At 40.0% G+C, this 23,556-nt stretch overlaps 1 protein-coding gene across 1 annotated transcript in view; it reads left to right on the forward strand.

Moving 5' to 3' along the window:
* The window catches only part of LOC134586239 (collagen alpha-1(XIX) chain-like), a 378,704-nt gene that overhangs the window by 184,585 nt on the left and 170,563 nt on the right, over window positions 1-23,556 (forward strand). Inside the window, exons 5-6 of the mRNA XM_063441732.1 lie at window positions 5,443-5,566; window positions 7,306-7,581. Of these exons, the coding sequence (XP_063297802.1) occupies window positions 5,443-5,566; window positions 7,306-7,581 (400 nt within the window). The remainder of the gene's footprint in view (window positions 1-5,442; window positions 5,567-7,305; window positions 7,582-23,556) is intronic.

A 23,556-nucleotide genomic window follows, 5' to 3' on the forward strand; every position in this document is an offset into this window, starting at 1 on the left:
GCAGTTTACTTATTTCATAGAAGCGTGGAAAAAAGATTAATCTTACTGTTAACTCAGAAGCTCTGTTGACAGTCTCCTATTTTGAAGAGTGAATATTTACAGTATTTCCTGTTCTATATTTAGCCAAAATGTTAGACGGCCCACACTACTCAAAGATCGCTTTCCTTGTGGTGTCAGTAGGAAATTCAGAGGTGTTTATGATGTTGGGAAGCTGAGAAGTATTTTTCCACAAACATGTATTATTTCACCCTGTTTTCAAAGTGGAAACATAACACATAATTTCCTAATTAAATAACTATTTAAATCTGAAACGTACTGCGAGTGGTATTTCCCACACCAGCCAGTGAATAAAATGGATTGCAAGCGACGCTGTGCACTATAAAGCATTGGTTGAGTTTCAGCAGATGGTAATTAAATTTTCTAGAAATGCGAGGCATATAAATAATTCTAGATAAAAAACAGTGGGGTGACGACATTGGTGGATTAAAACGAAGCAAGGGAAATGTTAATAAACAAAACAAAAGCAAAGTGCTAAACTCTCTTATTCTTTACAGTTACATTTTGCAAACACTGCAGAGACTGCCATAAAACCTGCAGCTGTAGGTAATTAACAGATGGGGAACAGGTGCGCCTGATAAACAAAGGGATTTAAAGAGTTTGCATTTAGTGAGAGCGCCATGTCATGATCAAGAATAAAGTTTTGAGGATTTGATCACTAAATAGTGAGTTGAAAGTGAACACTGACTTGAAACACAGACCAAAATAAAAAGCATTAGACTGTGTTGAACATACCGCAGTTGTTATAGATAGGCTACTTTAGGTTAAATGTAGTTTGTTGGTTTTCAGCGTATCATAACTCGCTGTTAGCAAATAAAATCATGTTGCATACTTTTATTTCATCAATCCAGTACAGGTAGTTTGTACAATATTACTTGAAGTTTAAGATATATGAGGGTTAGAGTTTCTAGCAATATCCCTGTGGCTAAAGTATTTTGCTTAAATAGTAGAAAGTTGTGTGAAAAAAAAACATTAAATGGAAAATGCGGCATTACATATTACCAGGCAAACTTGGCAGGAGTGAGACCTGCTCTCAGTGTGCATCCCCCAGACTGGCATCTATGGAGTGTGCATCCCCCTCGACATGGCATCTATGGAAAAGCAAAATTGCAAAAGAGTAGTCAGGATGATGCTGAGGTCAAAGGACTACGGAATACACAGTGTCAATAAACCAACCAAGGACTAGAGTGCCAGAGAACAGAGGAAGCAAGAGCATGCCAGGTCAAATAGCAAAAATACACAGAACATGGAAAGTGTTGTTACGTTGGCAAGGAAACCACAACATGGCAATGATGTGAATTTCTAAAGAGTTTCAAAACAGGGTGATGAACTGCGCCCCAAGTAAATGGAATATTACAGAGATCTGAGTTTATATATATATATATATATATATATATATAAGAGGAGATATATTTACATCAGTGTATATTCAGTCTATATACGCAGGAATTAGATTTATGTGACCTTTAAAGTAAGCATAAATGGCCAAAACATATATGTAGCAGTAATTTGGACTAATTGAGGTAGATGTATGAAGTGCTAACTCACACTTGGTTGAGCTACTAAGAGCTCTGCTGCTATTCACCTGGATGGTACAATCCCTGTCTATGGATATATGTAGCACTGTTCTTTTGTTCTTGCAGTCCAATATATATGGAAAGACACAATAGAAAGGGACCTTATGGTATAGTATGTACGTACACAAAATAAAAAGTAAAAAGGTAGGTATCCTACTTACAATGTCCAGAGCAATGGCCTGCTCTGGTATGAAGAGCGTTGGTGGTATATATTGGATGGCAAGAGCAACAGAACAGTGCTACATATCTATAGAAGGGGATTGTACCGTCCAGGTGAATAACAGCAGAGCTCTTAGTAGCTCAACCAAGTGTGAGTTACCACTTTATACATCTACCTCAAATAGTCCAAATTACTGCTACATATTGCACTATTTTTTGTCCATTTAATTCCTGCGTATATAGACTGAATATACACTGATGTAAATATATCTCCTCTTATATATACTCAGGTCTCTATAATATTCAATTTTCTTGGGGCGCAGTTCATCACCCTGTTTTATTACTATTTGTATTGTTAGTGAAATTTTGGGAAGTCTCACAGATTTACTGCTGCCCACCCACCTTTTTCTTCTGTAGCAAATGCTTATCTCTATCTATTTGCTTTCTAAATAGTTTACATAGTCACCTGTGCATCATTCCTGTTTGCTTAAAATATATACGTATATATGTTAGCATTCTGAAAGGCCACCCAATTTCCAATCATTCTGTTGGGAATCAAAGTGTTTTCAGTCAGACTCAAGACATCAGAGGACCTGGCATAGTATTTCCACATAGCCAGAGATGTTAAACAACAAAAATCAATGCTAAAATACACCGTAGCAAAATGATGAGAACTTATGTATAAACGTGGCATACTGAGAAAATCCTGGAAGTGCATATTCTTTTTGTGCATATATACTTTTTTAAAGGCTGGACAGAGGCTCACATGCAGTGGCGTACTAAGGGGGGGGGGCGGGGGGGGCGGCCCGCCCCGGGTGCCACTGACTAGGGGGGTGCCATGACGTCCAGTGTCATGTGTCACCCCCCATCATTACGCTGCGGCGGCTGCGCACAGCCGCAGCACCTTTGCGCCCGGCGGGACTTAATTCAAGGAGAAGGGGGAGGAGTGTTGCGGGCCGCGACGTCGCGCAACATGATGACGTCGTGCGCAGCGCCGTCAGCCCGCCTTCACGGATATTCAGGCGGTCAAGGCATCATCAAAATGTAAGTAGTCATTTTATGTGATGGGGCTAAATTAATTAAAGGGGGGGTGGATAATGGATTAATTAAAGAAGGGGAGGGAGGTTTAATTAAAAGGGGTGAGGATTAATTAAGGGGGGTGTATTAATTAATTAAGGGGGGTGTATTAATTAATGGGGGTGAGTATTAGTTAAGGGGGTGTGGATTAATTAAGGGGGGTGTGAGGATTAATTAAGGGGGTGGATTAATTAAGGGGGGTGTGGAATAATTAAGGGGGCTGTATTAAGGGGGGTGTATTAATTAAGGGGGGTGTGGATTAATTAAGGGGGGTGTGTTAATTAATTAAGGGGGGTGTATTAATTAATGGGGGTGAGTATTAATTAAGGGGGTGTATTAATTAAGGGGTGTGTGGATTAATTAAGGGGGGTGAGGATTAATTAAGGGGGGTGTATTAATGGGGGTGAGTATTAATTAAGGGGGTGTATTAAGGGTGTGTGGATTAATTAAGGGGGGTGTGAGGATTAATTAAGGGGAGTATTAATTAAGGGCGGTGTGGATTAATTAAGGGGGTGTATTAATTAAGGGGGGTGTGGATTAATTAAGGGGCTGTATTAATTAAGGGGGAGTGAGGATTAATTAGGGGGGTGTATTCATTTAGGGGGGTGTATTAATTAAGGGGAGTGAGGATTAATTAAGGGGGTGTATTAATTAAGGGGGGTGTATTAATTAATGGGGGTGAGTATTAATTAAGGGGGTGTGGATTAATTAAGGGGGGTGTGGTGAGGATTAATTAAGGGGGTGTATTAATTAAGGGTGTGTGGATTAATTAAGGGGGTGTATTAATTAAGGGGAGTGAGGATTAATTAAGGGGGGTGTATTAATTAAGGGGCAGTGAGGATTAATTAAGGGGGTGTATTAATTAAGGGGGTGTGTGGATTAATTAAGGGGGTGTATTAATTAAGGGGGGTGTATTAATTAAGGGGAGTGTATTAATAATGGGAAAGTGAGGATTAATTAAGGGGGTGTATTAATTAAGGGGAGTGAGGATTAATTAATGGGGTGTATTAATTAAGGGGGTGTATTCATTAAGGGGGGTGTATTAATTAAGGGGCAGTGAGGATTAATCAAGGGGTGTGTGTATTCATTAAGGGGGGTGTGTATTAATTAAGGGGGTGTATTAATTAAGGGGGTGTATTAAGGGGTGTGTGGATTCATTAAGGGGTGTGTGGATTAATTAAGGGGGGTGTATTAATTAAGGGGGGTGTGGATTAAATAAAGGGGGCTGTGGATTAAAGAATTAAAGGGGAGGTTTAAATAATGGGGGTGCAGGTTTTTTTTTATTAAGGGGGTTGCAGTATTCTATTTATTAAGGGAGGATGTGCACTGCAGATTTTTGTTTTTTTGTTAAGGGGGTGTGCAGGGTTTTTATAAGGGGGGTGTGCAGGTTTTTTGTTATTAAGAGGGGTTGTGCACGTTTTTGTTTTTTATTAAGGGGTGTGCAGGGTTTTTTATTAAGGGGGTGTGCAGGATTTTTATGTGTAGGGAGTGAATGAAATTTATGTGATTGGGGTGCAGGGTTTTTATGTGTAGGGAGTGTATGACATTTATGTGATCGGGGTGCAGGGTTTTTATATGAAGGGCGAGACAAGGGGCTTTGTAGAAAGGGGCAGGGCAGGAGTTTTCTAGAAGGTTCTCACCAGCCCCTTTCTACAAAAGCACTGGTCTTCCCCCTTCTACAAAACTGGCGCATTTTACAAATTTTACAAGCAGTTTACAAATGTGTGCAATAAATATTATTGAAAACATTGAAAAAAATGTGGGTGTTTGTAAGGGGAATGTAAAAGGTAAAAAATTAAAGATAGGTTGCATAATGTGCTGTAAGGCCCTCCATCACTCAAGATAATGGACAAGAGTAGTCTTTTTATGAAGCACCAGCTATTCCAATCACTAGTAAATCAACACCTTTATTTTAGTGTTTCTCATTTATTGGAACAATAAAAAAAAAAATGCGGCAATACAGTAGCAGCAACACCACTGATTGAGTAGTACTGCACTGCTGAGCAATGAAGGGTATGAAGCAGTGCGCTACAAACATTGTAAGGGAAGTATCTGCACAGTAAAAAAATGGAGGTATTGAGGCAGTACAGCACCAAAATGGTGATGGAAGTGTCTGCACAACTTTTTTTTTCACTGAAAATGTGCCTCTTGTCCCGCTTAGGCAGAGGGAAATAATGCAGATGCTACTCTGCTATATAGTTTATACATCCACCAGTTTATAATTTTATTAGACTACGAAAACATACGTTATTAAGAAATATACAGATGTGTTAACCCCTTAAGGACAGATGACGGATATATTCCGTCATGATTCCCTTTTATTCCAGGAGTTGTGTCCTTAAGGGATTAAATGATTGTTTATTGGATAAGTAAGTCTCAGTCTAAGCATGTCATTTTTATTCTTTGTTCATGTTGAAATGCAGGGTATTATAGTTGCTATTTATCTGAGGATTTTTAGACATATAGTTAGTGGTAGAAAAAACATTATTTACAAAACTGTCGTTATGGTATCAAATTACCATTTTTTTACAGAACTAACCCAATCTTTAAAGTGTCATTTCCATTTTTCTAGGAATGTGTTCTCTAATGGGCTTCCAGATGAATACTCTGTAATTGCCACGTTCCGCGTAAGACGCAATACGAAAAAAGAGCGTTGGTATTTGTGGCAATCAGTGACCCGCTTCGGTACTCCTCAGGTAGGAAATTACATAAATGCATCTGTTTCAGACTACTACTTATTATTTAGAGGCACTGTCACATTACTATTTTAAAATGTTTATACGTTGTTTTTTTTTATTTAACAATTTTGCTCCTGTTAATAAAAATCATGCCAGTTCAGCAGATGGCTGAATTCTCATAGCAGAGTAAAGGCTTACTCTGGTTTTTGAGAAGCAAATTTTCAATAGACTTCAGTGGTGGAGCTGCCATTTAGTGAGTAGAACAAACCCTCACTCTGCTAAGAGAATCCAACCCATACTGTCTGTTTTTCAATTTTTCAGTCTGTTTAGAAGTTTTGCCTGCAAAGAGTGTATATACTTCATAACTGTAGGCACTCTACTTGAGAGTTGTTCAACATCATGTAAATGATAAGAATATTGATTTGCATTAAAGAGACCACATTTTACTTACCGTATAACACGCACTTTTTCTCCCTGAAAATAGGGGGGAAATGATGGGTGCGTGTTATACGCCGATATACCATATTTACTTACCTGTCTTGAAGCGTGGGCCGGTGTTCAGCGCGCACCGCGGTATTGGAACTTCAATTTCAGGTTCCGGTTTCCGGCGGGACTGAAAGGAAGTGTGCACACTTGTGCACACTTCCTTTCAGTCCCGCCGGAAACCGGAACCTGAAATTGAAGTTCCTGTACCGCGGTGCGCGCTGTGAAGCCGACCCACGCTTCAAGACAGGTAAGTAATTATGGGACAAGGGAAAGTGCACTAGGGGACACTATGGGAGGGGGGGGGGCACAATGGGAGGGGGGGGGGACACTATGGGAGGGGGGAGAATACTATGGGAGGGGGGGAGAATTCTATGGGGGGGAATACTATGGGGGGGAGAATACTATGGGAGAGGAGGGGGAGAATACTATGGGAGGGGGGGAGAATACTATGGGAGGAGGGGGGAGGATACTATGGGAGTGGGGGAGAATACTATGTGAGGGGGGGAGAATACTATGGGAGGGTGGGAGAATACTATGGAAAGGGGGGAGAATACTATGGAAAGGGGGGGACACTATGGGATGAGGGGGGGGAACACTATGGGATGAGGGGGGGAACACTATGGGAGGGGGTGGAGAATACTATGGGAGTGGGGGGAGAATACTATGGAAAGGGGGGGGACACTATGGGATGAGGGGGGGAATACTATGGGAGGGGGGGGGGAATTTCCTGGAATTTCCTTCTTAAAATGAGGTGTGTGTTATACACCGGTGCGTGTTATACGCTGATAAATACGGTATATGTAAAATTAAGAGAATTAGCAGCTGCTTCAATTGCTTTCATTAAACTCAATAAATGCTATGAAACCTTTCAGTAGGTTAAGGGGTGGAATGGAGAAAAGCATTTATCTTTACAGCACGTCTGAATATTCTGCACGCAACAATTAGCAAATGCCTGTTTACCAGCTTTGTTTATTCTGTGATTCTATGTCTATGCAAAGTCACATAAACTCATAGGATTCTAGTGATTTGCACCTTATGCCAGATTGTGCCCTGACAGTCACATATATGACGTAAAACACACACAAAAAAACCAAACATATTTAAAACAAAAAAAAATAAATAGAAAAACTCCTATTTTAATCTGTTAGGTCTTGAAAAAAAGAATTCAAAGGTGGCTGCTCCTCAGTACATGTTTTTTTTTTTTTTTTTCAAAATGCAAATGTATGATGTTATATATAATTCATGGTGTTGTGTTTTTACCTCTGTTGTAGGATTCCATTTTAATTGATGGTTCCAAAAAAGTTGTTGAGTTTACAGCTAAACAGGATGGAGGAGTCACCTTACTTTACACTTTTAGAAGTCGGGAGCTACATGTTCTTTTTGACCGTCTGTGGCACAAACTTGGAGTCAGCATACAAGCAGACATCATTTCTCTCTATATAGACTGCAAATTGATTGAAAGGAAGCAGATTGGCAAAAAGGACAATATCGACTTGCAAGGGAGCTCCATTATTGCCACACGCGTTTCAGATGCCAAACCTGTTGATGTAAGTAATGGGGAAACATTTTTTGGAGTGTTGGAGTTTTACCTTGTTAGTTTGAAACATACACACACGCACGTATGTATGTGTGTATGTATGTACAAGTGAAGTTAAAAAAGCTTTTAGTGAAGCAGATTCAGTGCGTAATCAAATAGATCTACGTTTCAGTCCTATACTGGACTTTTATCAAGATAATACAACCATGTGCATGATATAGGACACTAACTACAAACATTGCATGAAAGAGAGACAGAGGGAATTAGTAAGAGGGGACCCAAAATGAGAGTGACCCAAAATGAGTGTGCATAAATCAGAATGTGTATATTGTGAATTGATTGCTAAGCAACCATGCCAAAACTTTCATATAATGTCTAATTAAGATCAAGTAAAGCATTGTGATTAAACAAACCTCAGAGCAGACAGCCCATGTGATGAAAGTTAAAAGAACATGTGAGCTGGTGTGCGCAGAGTGTAGATTAAGAAACAGGGATGCAATGCCACCAAAGCCACTAAACAGAAGAAAAATCTTATGTAATGAATGAACATACACCTCTCTATGCTGGGCGGTTGCTGAGCAACAAGATTGCTAATCAAACTGAAAAAAACGGCAAGTCAGGAGGTATTGAACACCAATAGCCATGTGCAGAATCTATTGACCTGGTGCCACCATTCATCCTAATCATTACATTTCAACAGATCATAATACAGATATTACATATATATATATATATATATATATATATATATATATATATATACATATATATATATATATATATATATATATATATATATATATATATATATATATATATATATATATATATATATATGGTAAATCTAACATAGTATGTACACAGTAAATAAAACCGTGCAACAAGTATCTTATTAAGCTTGTAACATAACTAAAGTGGCAAAAATCTGTCCATGTAAATGAGCTGTGATGTAGCAATATTCTGGCAGTATATAGTTGTAACCCAATTTATTGTACCCCCTTTGAAAATCAGGTTTATTGGTTAACATACTTTTAGGTTTATTTTTAGGTTTATTTTACAGACTTTTAGGTTTATTATTTTACAGACTTTTAGCTGTTTGCAATGAACAAATTAAACAAACGATTGAAATAGTTCAAAACAACCAATGCTTCAAAGGGTTTCCCCAAATTCAACTGAAAATGCAAATTATAATGACTTCTCCAGTCTCAACATCATTCTTTTTTTTTTTTGTAAATCAAGTTTTTTTTTTATTTTGAAAAAGAAGTATAAATTAAGAAAGCAATATGGGACATGCAAGTCCACAATAACAATTTTTTTTAGGTAATACAAAAGAGTACAATATAGAACCACATATTTGTGATTTTTCTTTAAGCAATATATAAATAACGTTTAAGCAAGTGTGCTATGTATCCCATCCGTGGACTCTCCCAAGGCTGTAACAGGGATTTATATTAAATGAGAATCAGGTCCCCCACTTGAACTTAGATGCCTCCTCCGATATTATGTATGCTTTGACTATAGTTTTTTTTTGTCCTTCCTAGACCTTAAAATGATCTCTTGCATTCCAAAGTCAGAAACAAAAAACAAAAAACAAAAAAAGAACTATTATACTAAATCAGAGGTGGGACAAACCAAAAACAGCAATGCATTAAACTCTCTGATATATAACTATAGGATTTCCCCCATCAAGTAAACCATTTTAAGCCCTAAACTGGCCACTATATTCCACCATTTTCACTGGTGTATTCCTTCCAAATCCACATATCAATAAGAGTATGGGTACATTGCTCAAATGAGTTATTAGTAGCCCACATAAATATTCTATTGTTAAGTATACATAAAAAAGAGGGAAAAAAAAAAATTAGGGATAGATTATTAGGACTCGCCAGTGGGCACAGGTCCTAACCATCTCCCTGGGCTCTTGGACTCCCAGTGCTCGTATCGCCCCAATCAATGTTCTCTCCCCCCGCCAGATATTTGTACCATGGTTGCCACTGTTCAGTGGCGTACACATGACCTATGGGGCCCCGGGGCGAAAATTGATCCGTGAGCCCCCCCCGCACGCTTACTCTGCGCGGGCCGGGGCCGCAACACATGGCGGCGGGCACCTGGTCGCAGGGGTTGCAGGGCTGCGACCCCTGCGACCGCGGTATGTACACCAGTGCATGCAGATGCACACACACTTAAAGGACCACTACAGACACCCAGATCCCATCAGCTCAATGAAGTGGTCTGGGTGTCAGGTCCCTCTAGTTTTAACCCTGCAGCTAAAAGCACAGCAGTTTCAGAGAAACTGCTATGTTTCACTGAGGGTTAATCCAGCCTCTAGTGGCTGTCTCACTGACAGCCGCTAGAGGAGCTTCCCACGATTCTAAGAAACTGAACGTCCATAGAAAAGCATTGAGTAATGCTTTCCTATGGGCGGTTTGAATGCGCGCACGGCTCTTGCTGTGCATGCGCATTCGGAGCTGAGAGGCGGAGGGATCCCCAGCGCCAAGGGAGTCCGGCGCTGGAGAAAGGTAAGTGCTGAAGACACACACACACACTCTCACGAACAGACGCATACACACTAGCTAACAGACACACATTTACTGACAGAGACACACTCAGCGACAGACATACATACACACTCACTTACAAAACATACACTCTCACTGACAAACACACACTCACTAACAGACATCAAACAGACTCACTAACACAAACACACAGTAACACACTCACTGACACTCAGTAACAGACACACACAGTAACACTCACTAACAGACACACACTCAACAGACACTCACTGACACTCACAGTAACACTAACACACAGTAACACACACTAACTAACACTCACACTAACACTCACACTCACAGTCACACTCACACTAACACACACACTAACACACACACACTAACACACACACTAACACACACAGTAACACACACAGTAACACACACAGTAACACACACTAACACACACACTAACACACACTAACACACACACTAACACACACTAACACACACACTAACACACACAGTAACACACACAGTAACACACACACTAACACACACACACTAACACACACTAACACACACTGTAACACACACAGTAACACACACACTAACACACATTAACACACACTAACACACACACTAACACACACTAACACACACACTAACACACACACTAACACACACTAACACACACACTAACACACACACTAACACTAACACACACACTAACACTAACACACACACTAACACTCACAGTAACACACACACTAACAGTAACAGTAACACACACACTAACACACACAGTAACACACACAGTAACACACACACTAACACACACAGTAACACACACAGTAACACACACAGTAACACACAGTAACACACACAGTAACACACAGTAACACACAGTAACACACACAGTAACACTCACAGTAACACTCACAGTAACACTAACACACACACGCACACACTAACAAATTTTTTTTAATTTAATCCCCCCAGCCTCCTTACCTTTTGGAGTGCTGAGGGGATTCCCTGGGGTCTAGTGGTGCTGCTGGGCTCCTAGGGGGCCGGTCACCCGGCGGGCAGGCAGGCTGGCGGGCGCGGGAGGGAGCACTCTCCCCTGAGTGTTTCCTCTTCAGCTCCCTCGCGCGCCGCGTACTGATACCGGCACCGGAAGATGACGGAAGATGACTCAGGGGAGAGTGATCCCTCGCGCGCCCGCAGGACCAGCCAGCCGGGTGACAGCAGGGCCAGCCTCGGGGGGCCCAGAGGTGGCCGGCTCCTGGGTCCCCCGGAGAAGAGGCTGGCCCAGTGACATACATACCGGGTCGCAGGGGCGGCCGGGCCCCCTGGTGGGCCGGGCCCGGTCGCAGCCGCGACCCCTGCGACCCTGGTATGTACGCCACTGCCACTGATCAACATGCCTATCACCTGTGCCAATTAATAAAGCCTGTGTAGCCTCTGCTATATGAATCTCCTCTAAATTGTGTAGCCACTGTTCCTTAGTGGGAATCTCTACCTGTTTCCAGAGGGCAGGTATAAAAACTTTTGCTGCATTAAAAAAAAATGTATTAAGATTTTTTATATTTGGAGATTGGGACAGTCTTAACATTATTCAACCCCTAAATAGAATCCTTCACAACAGCACAAATATGCAAAACAGGTGTTGTCTCAAGCACACCGGATGCAACTAATCAAGGGCTTCACTAGTTGCACTGGGTGTGCTTGAGTCAGTACACTTTAAATATCTGAACTGGCATGCGCATTCGGAGCTGAGAGGCGGAGGGATCCCCAGCGCCAAGGGAGTCCGGCGCTGGAGAAAGGTAAGTGCTGAAGACACACACACACTCTCACGAACAGACGCATACACACTAGTTAACAGACACACACATTTACTGACAGAGACACACTCAGCGACAGACATACATACACACTCACTTACAAAACATACACTCTCACTGACAAACACACACTCACTAACAGACATCAAACAGACTCACTAACACACACAGTAACAGACTCACTGACACTCACTAGCAGACACACACTAACACACACTAACACTCTCACACACACTCACTAACACTCACACACTAACACTCACACATGTTTTTTTTTAATTTAATCCCCCCAGCCTCCTTACCTTTTGGAGTGCTGAGGGGATTCCCTGGGGTCCAGTGGTGCTGCTGGGCTCCTGGGCGGCCGGTCACTGGGCAGGCTGGCTGGCCGGCGCGCAAGGGAGCACTCTCCCTGGCTGAGTGCTTCCTCTTCAGCTCTCTTGCGCGCCGCATAGGGATGCCGGTGCCAGAAGATGACGTCATCTTCAGGCTCCGGTATCAGTGCGGTGCGCTAGGGAGCATTCAGCCAGGGAGAGTGCTCCCTTGCGCGCCGGCCGGCCAGCCAGCCAGCCAGCCTGCCCAGTGACCGGCCGTGGGGTGACAGCAGGGCCAGCCTCGGGGGGTGCTGAGGTTGCCGGCTTTTGGGCCCCCCAGGAGAAGAGGCTGGCCCAATGGGTACATACCGGGTCGCAGGGGCGGCCGGGCCCCCTGGTGGGCCGCGCCCTGTCGCTGCCGTGACCCCTGCGACCCTGGTATGTACGCAACTGAGCATACCTCAAATTCCACCAAGGCTTAGTTGCAGAAGACTTCCTGGAAAATTCTACAATGGCCATCAAAGTCACTTGACTTTAACCCCATAAACAAAAAATCTGAAGAAGGGGGTTGAAGCAAGAATATTACTGAACTAGAGGCCATTGCCCATGAGCAACATTCCTCAGGAATATGGCTATGCATCTCTTTTGCAACAGGTCATCACAGCAAGAGGGTGCTCTACTAAGAACTAAAGATGCTTGCCATAAAGGGGTTGAATAATGTTGAGACTGAAAAAGTCCTTATAAGTTGCATTTTCAGTTGAATTTGGGGAAATCATTTAAAAGCATTCGTTGTGTGGAGATATTTCTGTTGCTTTTGTTTGATTTGTTCATTGCAAACAGCTGAAAGTCTGTAAATTTTATTTAGATTTTTAATAATATTGATTATTCAAAGGGGATTGAATAATTTTGATTACAACTGTATGTTCTGGCGATAACTGCTTTCTTTGTACCATGAAAAAAGTGAGGAGTATTTCAAATATCAGGAAGTTTCATATAGAGAAAATAGTAAATATAATCAATTCCATCAGGTAACTATCAAAGGCTGAATGATTCAAATTCCCATCATATTAGGCAACACAAAAAGGAAAAGTAAATATAAATAGACAAATTTATAGAAAGGTATGTTTTAAGAATAAATATACATAAAAAAATGTATTTAGATGAAAAAATAATGAAACATACGAAAAGAATAATTAATAAAAAAAGATAAATAAATATAAAAATAAATGTAATAATAATGATAATTATAAATAAATAAAAATGTAATCCATAATGAAAAATGTTAAATACATTTTTAAAAAATACATAGAAATACCCATGCCCAAGAAAAGGGATCATCAGACTTCCTTTCAAAGCTGGTGTTTAAGGCTTAACGGGTAAAAAGCAACTGAGATGATTAATTTCATTGAGTCCTTTGTGGCGGGAGTGGGGGCAAAGCAGTTAAGGTATGGCTCTAGAGGACTTTGCTGCACAGTAAGTCAATGTCCTCCTCTTTGGTTAATAAGGAAGTGGTTAACAGACATGAAGCACAATATAGTAGGTATGTGATCATAAAATTAAATACTAAAATGTTTCCACTTTCTATGTATTTAATTCACATTGTGCAATTAACAAAATGCATAAACTATCCTTATATACAGTGCCAGTCTCAAATGCAGATAGACTTCTCTTCCCAAATATTTCTATTAACAGTTACTGTCTCATAGGGGATACAAAAACTCTAATAAAAATAAATGCTAGCTATACTTCACTTTAGTAAACATATATTAATTGGCTAAATATGTTGTACCTTCAGTTTATTGTTTATCGTTTTATCAGTAGTGGGAAAATGCTGTTGTTATTATATAAGTCCTGCAGCTAACTGTACTTCCCTACTTTATTGGTATAGGGAGACCCAGGTAGGTTATTAGGATAGTATTAATATCTGCTATTGAGTACATTACATTTAATATTATTATAAATATTGGTGGAGACCTGGATCTTTTGGTAACTGTGTAGTTACATTCTATGGAAATGTTGTATACTTAGCACTATGTGACATGCTACAGAATGATAGTTAGATAGCATTTAAAAGAAACCTGTGCAGGATTATTTCAAATTGCAAAATCTACGGGCCGTGTAGACTAGATTTGCATGCTTCCTGAAGAGCTTATACATTTATAGAACATTTGTGGGCCATAATTATTTATTGATTTAACTTCCTTAAAATACTTCAACATTAAAAAGAATCAACAAACATGTTACAATGTATATAAAATATGAGTATTATATAACTTATAAGCAATAGCAAAAAAAAGTGAAAATATCAGAAAGCAATATATACAAATGTGCCAAAACAAACAGTGCAAACAATCCTGCAGCACTCCCCAACAAGTGATAAACAACAAAAAATAGCCCCCCCAAAATTGGTGCACTCAAAAATATAACAAATGACCTTCAGGATATCCAGCCACACCATGTAGCTATCTTCTGCACTTATAAAAGAGGAGACAAGAGAGACCATTATTCCAATGGTGCAATATTACCAGATCTGTCACCCACAAATAAGGCTTATACCATGTCAAAACCATTTGCTTAAACATTCAACTGCCCATATATTCAATTTTTGTTTTATTTCCTCTTGTATGATGTGTCCTGACAATGGGAAAGTGTTCAGTCTGTTATATTGTTCAGGATAATAAATCTCAGTGCAGATGTCTGATTCTACACTGCTGTGTGTGGGAAAGGCCTGATAGAAATTGGTATGATTAAATAAAGCTGTGGTAAAGATCAAAGTTGAATAGATTTAGTTGATAAGACATTTTTAAATGAATCATTGGGTGCAGAGGATCTCATTACCTGTCTCATCATATATACCTATGCATGTATGAAGAGTTGTTCACGTTGCTCACTGTTCTAGAATGAGTCCCTTTCATAGGTCCATTACACTAGATTAGGCATAGGCAACCATCGGCACTCCAGATGTTTTGGACTATACCTTCCATGATGCTTTTCCAGCATTAAGGGTGTAAGAGCATTATGGAGGATGTAGTTCACAACATCTAGGGTGCCGAATGTTTCCTATACCTGCACTAGATGATGGTGGATGGTGGACCTTTTGATTCCCTTTGTGTTTCTGTCAATATGCGTCTATGATTGCTAGGCACACATTTTACTTTTTGTAGATGCATGCCTAGGAAGACTTACAAACCAAGAATAAATGTAATTAATCCTTTTAAGAATCCCTTAAGAAAGTAAATACACATTCAAACTGTATATGAGAACATACACATAGGGAGGGTTTATCAAGGTATCCTGATCAGAAAAGTGGTGCACAGTTGTAATATTTTCAAAGTACATTTCATGTTAAGTTTGCAGGAATGTTGGGATATTTGTGTTCCAGCTGTAGATTACATTTTCTTATTGTGCCATAATTGATGTATCCTTGAGTGTGAGATCTCCGTGATCCCCCACTGAGCAAGTTTTCTTCAAATCTTACCTAATGAGCTTCCAGAAAGCAAGGACATGAGGCTATATCTACAGACCATCAGTATCTCTTAGAAAACAAGTAAGCTGTCCTTACTTTATTTTTGGGTTTTCTGCAAGGTATTGGTGAGGATGAACAGTATTCCAGTGCTTTATGAAGAATCATATACAGCAACTGTTATGGAACTGCTGTCACTAATCTCTTTTGAAGGACCACATGCAGGGCATTGCTTACTTTCTGTCTTGCCTGACCTGACCCATGATCCTGATACTCAAAGACATGACAGGACATGAAAACATATTTCATCCAAATATAAATAACTGTGCACTCCTGCACATAATTAACACCTTTCTATATTTACTTATTTTAAAGACACAGTTATATTGTCAGGTTAAATGCAATTTAATGGAAATCATAAAAAAACCATTTAGTCTGTGACTTTAGAAAACAGTATAGTAATACAACTTTCTAAAGGATATTATCAGGGAGTCTTCAATATGTGCTTGACACGGTTTATATGTTGTTTCATGCTATTTATTCTTTGAAATGATTCATAGCATTACATTTAGTTCATGAATAATATGCCTGCATATTAATGTATTTGAAATAAAGAATACTGTATAATTGGTTATCACTAATCAATGCCAAGTTCTGTTTGTTTAAGCCCTTAGCCTAACTAACGGGTAGGCAACCTTTGGCACTTCATATGCTTCGGACTACACCTCCCATGATGCTTTGCCAGCATTATGGGTGTAAGAGCATTGTGGGAGATGTAGTCCACATCTAACATGCCAAAGTTTGCCTACCCCTGGGAATCTAGCCATTTATAATTAAGGGGAAAAAAAGGTGAAGGGGAAGGCGGCGCCACAGGTGAAAAAAAATATCCACACTAGAGCTAGTCTTATAGCTCTGGAAAACGTCAGTAGGACCATATAGACCTCTTACAAAATAGTACTCAGTACCTGTTGGGATATACTGCACCATTATTTGCTGTCTTTTTATTTTTCCATACGGATTTCACGAATATCCCATGCCCATACCTTACTCAGGAATACTTCCACTGACAAAATTGTGATTAACTTCTTATACAAGGTTTTATTTGGACTTTTTGCTGTACTTATCAGGCATAGACTCTTTTGGACTTACTTTTTGGACTTGTGATTATTATTCATTATCCATATTTTGAACTCTTTTTTTTTTGTTTTTTTTTATCTTGTATATATTTTCTCTTATATAGTGTCTTGTATATGTGCTTGTATAGTTTATAATCAGGTTTTTTTTTCACCTGTGTCGCCGCCTCCCCCTTCACCTTTTTTTTGTTTTGTCTACTCTATAGGGCCTGTGAGGGAACCCTATTTTTCAGGTGTGCAGCCTATTTATCTCTGTAAGGTCTAGTATATTAGTGCTGATCCTTTGTACATATCCTTATAATTAAGGGCTTAAGAATTAGTGTGACTTATATTTAAAACATTGGCTGTATAGCGAAAACTTGAATATAGGTTATCATAAATTATGTGTATGAATTGCTGTTCAAAGATACTTACACAAAAGCTTTATGTATATTTGCAATCTTTTTATTTTTCATTTGTTTATGCATTATTCATAATGAATAATGTTGGGTTAAATATTCATCAGTATTCTGAAATTTGGAATAGGTTTCAAGAAGGATAAATGTGACAATATTAAATATTTAAAAAAGATGGAACTAATCTGAGAACATAAGTTTATTGGCATACTCTCCCTAAATGGGACCAGTTCATTCAATGCTCATTGATGCACCCTAATATCCAGTAATTGCCACTCAGATGTAGCGTGCAAACACAGCTGTCTGCATCTCCATGAAATTACCCATGTAATGTTGTATGCCTCTGCGTTCTACCCTCCTCTTTCACCATACCTCTCTGTTCTCCATCTCCTCTCTAGTAAAAGCCTTATAAAATCCCAGATGTTATACAGATAGAATTGCTGCATTGTCATTCATTTCAGGCCAGTCACCTCCTTAGCCTGTCCTTAAACCACATCCTGTCAACTCTTTCTGCCTATACTAACTCTGGAATTCTGACCTGAGCCTGCTTTAATGTCCTTGCTCCTGCTTTGAAACTAGACCACCTCACTAAGTACTGTCCCTGTCTCAACCTAGCTTGCACATCTGCTATTACTCTCAGAAATCCTATCCCTCCTCAGGTAGTTCCTCAGGAGTGACATTTTCTAATAGATTCCAGATCACCAAGGTAGTGAAGACCTGACAGCTGCCGAGACCTCGATGAGTACTCATATTGTTTATTCATCACTTGATTATGTTTTTATGTTTTCGACACTTGTACTTTTCATTTTAGCATCAAACATTAATTTGTTTGTATTTTTTTTCACAGAACTTCCTATGAAACCATATTAACAATTTCAGTGCGTGAATACTCTTAACAATATTCTTAGTTATTGCAGCTACCTACATTCACTCTGTTTGCAATCCATGTTTAGCTTTAAACTACACAAGCAAGAGTAAAGAGGCCGATTATAAAATATAAAAAATATTTGATTACAGCTGTGCAAGTTAAAATCTATATTTAGACCAACGTTGCCTTTTTAGTAATATTTAATTTATATTTTATGATTCTTTACTATTACTTTACTCAGTTAGTGAGTTTAGGCAAAGCTGCCAGTTTGTTTTTAGACTGGTTGGTCATGCCTTTGAGATACATTTTTTTCAAGGGAGATAGTAGTATTGTTAAATGATCACTATAGGGTCAGGAACACAAACATGTATTCCTGACCCTATAGGGTTAAAACCACCATCTAGCCACTTGACCCCTCATATCTCCCTAAATATAGTAAAATCTTACTTGTATTCAAGTCTGCAACTGCTTATTTTGTCCCTGTTTCCTTTAGACCTGTCCACTGCCTGCTGACATCAGCAGAGGTGGTAGCCTGATCCAATCACAATGCTTCCCCATAGGATTGGCTGAGACTGACAAAGAGGCAGACCAGGGGCAAAGACAGCATAATTGAAACACAGCCCTGGCCAATCAGCATCTCCTCATAGCGATGAATTGAATCAATGAATCTCTAGGAGGAAAGTTCAGTGTCTGCATGCAGAGGGAGGATACACTGAATGTTTGGATGCATTTTAGGCAGTCATGACCCAGGAAGGATCTCTAACAGCCATCTGAGGAGTGGCCAGTGAAGTTATCACTAGGCTGTAATGTAAACACTGCATTTTCTCTGAAAATACAGTGTTTACAGCAAAACGCCTGAAGGTAATGATTCTACTCATCAGAACACATTCAATAAGCTGTAATTGTTCTGGTGACTATAGTGTCCCTTTAAATTGTTGAGCCAGATATTACCTAATAATATCTGAACTTAGTCTGGCAGAGGAAAATTAATCCCATAACATTACAGATGCTTTAAAATGCAATTTTATGTATATGTTATAATTAGATTAATACCATTTATTCAATTTATTATTTTTGTAATATGCAATATGTGATCAGCAACAATAGCACCCAAATATTGTTGTGGAATTATTTTATGTATCAAAGACTTTCTGGTTGCTAGGAAACTTGTTCATCGAGTTTAACTCTAGTTACTGTTGGTAGGATTCATGCTTAAGAAGATTGTAATTGATTAACTAAATGAGTGCCAATATCCTGCTAAGAAGCCTAAGAAGCTAAGTATGCATCTATTATTTGTAATCAGATTGATATTGTGCAATGTGGATATCAGCTTTTTAAGCGGCTTGCATTCATCACCTAGTACAGGCAATCAAGGTTGTGTTTGGCTTCTAGAAACCATTGCTGTGTTCAGCTGGCAATTCTTGTTCTATTTAGTAGAGATTACAAAGTAAGATAAATACAAATTCATTTATTACATTTTATTTTCCTAATATCGTGAAAGCTACGCTGCAAGTCATGTAGACATGGTACTAACACAAGAGAGAGTAATGAGACATATTTGGGTAAAATTAGATATGCAAATAGAAATGATTTGGTTAGTCATAGGACTTGGATGGAGTCAGCAAGTGGCTTGCGTGGAATTGATAGGTTATGATGGTTTTCAATTAACCTCAAAATAATATTCCATAGCAATGCAGCTGAAGAGTGATTATGTAATGCCACATAATTGTCTAAAAGGTTTGTTGGAGATTAAGTTACCATTGCTAAATGTGTTGTGTTCTCTAAATCTTGAATAGTCTGCAATTTCTTCATCCAAGGGTATGTGGTTGTAAATAAATTACTGTTAAGAAAAAGGATTATGAAGAGGGGATATCTGAAGCAAATATTTATATCAAACCCAGTCTTGGCAAGAATCCAGGTTATGGAGATCTCAAGGGAATTTTTGTCAAACAGCATAGAAAACAGTTGTGAAAAGTGGACAGAAAGACTCAATTTGAAGCTAGTATAAATTGCTTGAAGCTAATGTCTCTTCCCCTGATAACATAGGCTGTAATGCAATCACTTCGAAGCCCATGCATTAGCAGAATAACATAGCTTCCCCAACCCAGTCCTCATGGAACACTAACAGTCCAGGGTTTATGTTTGTCTCTGTTTTATTCCAATGGAGATACTGACAAAACCTGGACTGTTGGTGGTCCATGAGGACTGGATTGGGGAACACTGCTCTAGATAACATGTATCTATCCCTACTCATCCTCACTCTGACTTATATAATACGGTAAGTAGCCTTTCGAAAGAACTTCAGATGTGTACAGGCAACAAGAAAACAGGTTTCTGCATTCATTATTGATGAGATTCTTTCCGTTTCAGCATGTTGGCTTACTAATGGAGTGTTTTTCATTTGGATATGCTTTTAAGTACATTAGTGCACTAGAGTGAGTAGTGTTGTTCATGGTCAGTGGAGCTCACAAATAGTCCTGTTCGTTATCTTTACTTCATTCTGGAAGCAGGTTTAATGCTTGTGGGTTCTAGATACATTGAAGACTTGCCAAGATTTGTCTGGTTACATTTATTAGTATGGTCATTTAATGTGAAATAAAGTAAGCATTATTAAACAGCATACATGCTCAATTTGTTATTATGATACGAAAATCTACTCTGTAAGATACTGTATTTTTGACTAGCTACTTTATGGCATAGATTATATTCTGGAGCTTTACCCTAAATTACTTTTATAAATATAGGATAAACAAGTCTTTGGCTTCACTTGTTCTGTTATATTATATTTAGTTCTCTTGAAAATATTTTCTGCAATTATATGGCTTTTTGTCAGTGTACCTTGTTGGATATATAATGATTTACTCAAATGCATCCGTTTAGCAGAAACAGTTGTAGTTAGGACCCTCTTTGAAACCCGAGTAAGCTCTGAAAAGGGTTGTGATAGAATATGAAGGGGGTCATGTTAGCAGTCATGGATTGGCTATGTTAGTTTAGTGATATAATATTGTATTAATATATTGCTCCTATGAATATAATTAGCTCATATGTTATGTGTCAAGTCTTTCTTTTTATTGATTTCTTTGTAATAATAAGCAAAATGTGACATTTGAGATGGAAGGCTGTGGTATGATAATAACTGAGAGAAAAAAATAAAACTCCAGACACTTACAAAGCAATAGATAGGCAATCAAGCGTATGTGCTATGACGTTACAGTAAATCATGCTTTGTTTTTTAAACAGTATGGAAAAAAGAAAATGAGGGCAGCGCAATAAAATGCTAATGTGTACAACCAGTGCTACAAATAATGTATTGGTTTTGTGTGGGGTTAAATTTAGGATTAAGATGACAAGGACGTTTAGATTACAAACATGTGGATTTTGAAGGGTTATTTGCAAAGCACTCACCCTCCTAGGTTTTATATTAGAGCTGCTGTAGCCAGTGGCGTACTAAGGGGGGGGCGGTCCGCCCCGGGTGCCATCAGGCAGGGGGGTGCCACCAGGGCTGGCCAGGCTTGCTATTCTGTGAGCTGTGTGGCTGCACCGGGTGCCGTAGCAGCAGGGCGCCGGGCAGCCGACACAGCTCACAAGCAGGGGCTGGAAGCAGGAAACCTGCACAGAGATTTGGGGGCGGAGCTAAAACGGCCGTGGGGGCGGAGCCAAGCCGGATGCGGGGGCGGAGCTAAATGCAGCCTCATACTGCTGCACACACAGAGAGAGGGGAAGCAGGAAGGAGTCCCTGCTTCCCCAACTACAGCACAGGAGGGACTGGATCCACTCCTACTCCAGCCCAAGCTTACTGTAAGTGAGAGAGTGTGTGCTGTGTGTAACTGTGATTGTGACTGTCTGACTGTGTGTGAGTGTGTAACTGTGATTGTGACTGTCTTTGACTGTGTGTGCTGTGTGTAACTGTGATTGTGACTGTCTTTGACTGTGTGTGCTGTGTGTAACTGATTGTGACTGTCTTTGACTGTGTGTGAGTGTGTAATTGTGATTGTGACTGTCTTTGACTGTGTGTGAGTGTGTAACTGTGATTGTGACTGTCTTTGACTGTGTGTGCTGTGTGTAACTGTGATTGTGACTGTCTTTGACTGTGTGTGCTGTGTGTAACTGTGATTGTGACTGTCTTTGACTGTGTGTGAGTGTGTAATTGTGATTGTGACTGTTTTTGACTGTGTGTGAGTGTGTAACTGTGATTGTGACTAGGGATCGACCGATTATCGGTTTTACCGATATAATCGGCCGATATTCGTTATTTTCGGAAATATCGGTATCGGCCAATATAGCTACCGATATTGCCGATAATACCTCCTAGGACCGCCAGGCTCATTACAAGCCCGGCGATCCTGGGGGGGGCCGGCAGCAAGCGCTGACTTACCCTCCCAGCAGCTCCTGCAGCTCCATGTCTAAATCTCGCGAGACCCGCGGCTGCAGAGCGTTGCCACGGGTTACCATGGCAACGCTCCGCGCGGCACTAAGGGACGCGAGATTTACACTGGGGAGCTGGAGGAGCTGCTGGAAGGGTAAGTTAGCGCTTGCTGCCAGCCGCCCCACAGTACTTAACAAGCCACCGGACCACCAGGGAATACTATATCCCCCCCTCCCTGGTAAGAAGCAGGTGGGGGGGGGGGGGGGGAGGGGGGAATAAAAGAAACAAAAACAATACAATTTAAATATAAAAAAAAATTATAATAAACATAAAAAATCCCCCCCCTCCATTTTACACAAATTACATCACTACACAAACACACACACACACACACACACACACACTCACTGCATGACATACATACACACTACACAAACACACACACACTGCATTACATACATACACACTACACAAACACACACACACTGCATAACATACATACACACTACACAAACACACACACACTGCATTACATACATGCATTACATACACACTGTGTTGTGTGTATGTGTGACTGTCTGCCTGTGATTGTGGGTGTGACTGTCTGTGAATCTGTGTGTGTATGTGTGACTGTCTGCCTGTGTGATTGCCTGCGTGTTTGACTGTGCCTGTAACTGTGTGTGAGTGACTGTGTCTGACGGTCTTCGCCCTGCAGTGAGCCGGCAGCCAGGATATGATGTCATCGCGGCCTCGGCATCATTACAGGGCGTGCGATGGACCTGTGCAGAAAGAGCACAGAGATCCCAGCAGCAACCACTGACCACCAGGGACTGAGGATCCACTCCAGCCCTTCTAGAGCAAGGTAGGGAGGCAGGGTGGACCTCTTAATGATTAAATGTGTGTATGTATGTAATATTTGTGTGTGTGTATGTGATTGTGGGTCAGTGATTGTGTTTGTGTAAATCTGTGATTATGTGTGATTGTGTGTATCTCTGCGTATGTGTTTAGTAGATAGCTCCCTTATTTCCTGTCCTTAAATATTGCAATCCCACATAAGGATAACAAATAAGGGATTTATCTGCTAAACAACTGAAAATAAGAAAAGGG

This window comes from Pelobates fuscus, chromosome 2, assembly GCF_036172605.1.
Source record: "Pelobates fuscus isolate aPelFus1 chromosome 2, aPelFus1.pri, whole genome shotgun sequence".
Classification (NCBI taxonomy): Eukaryota; Metazoa; Chordata; class Amphibia; order Anura; family Pelobatidae; genus Pelobates; species Pelobates fuscus.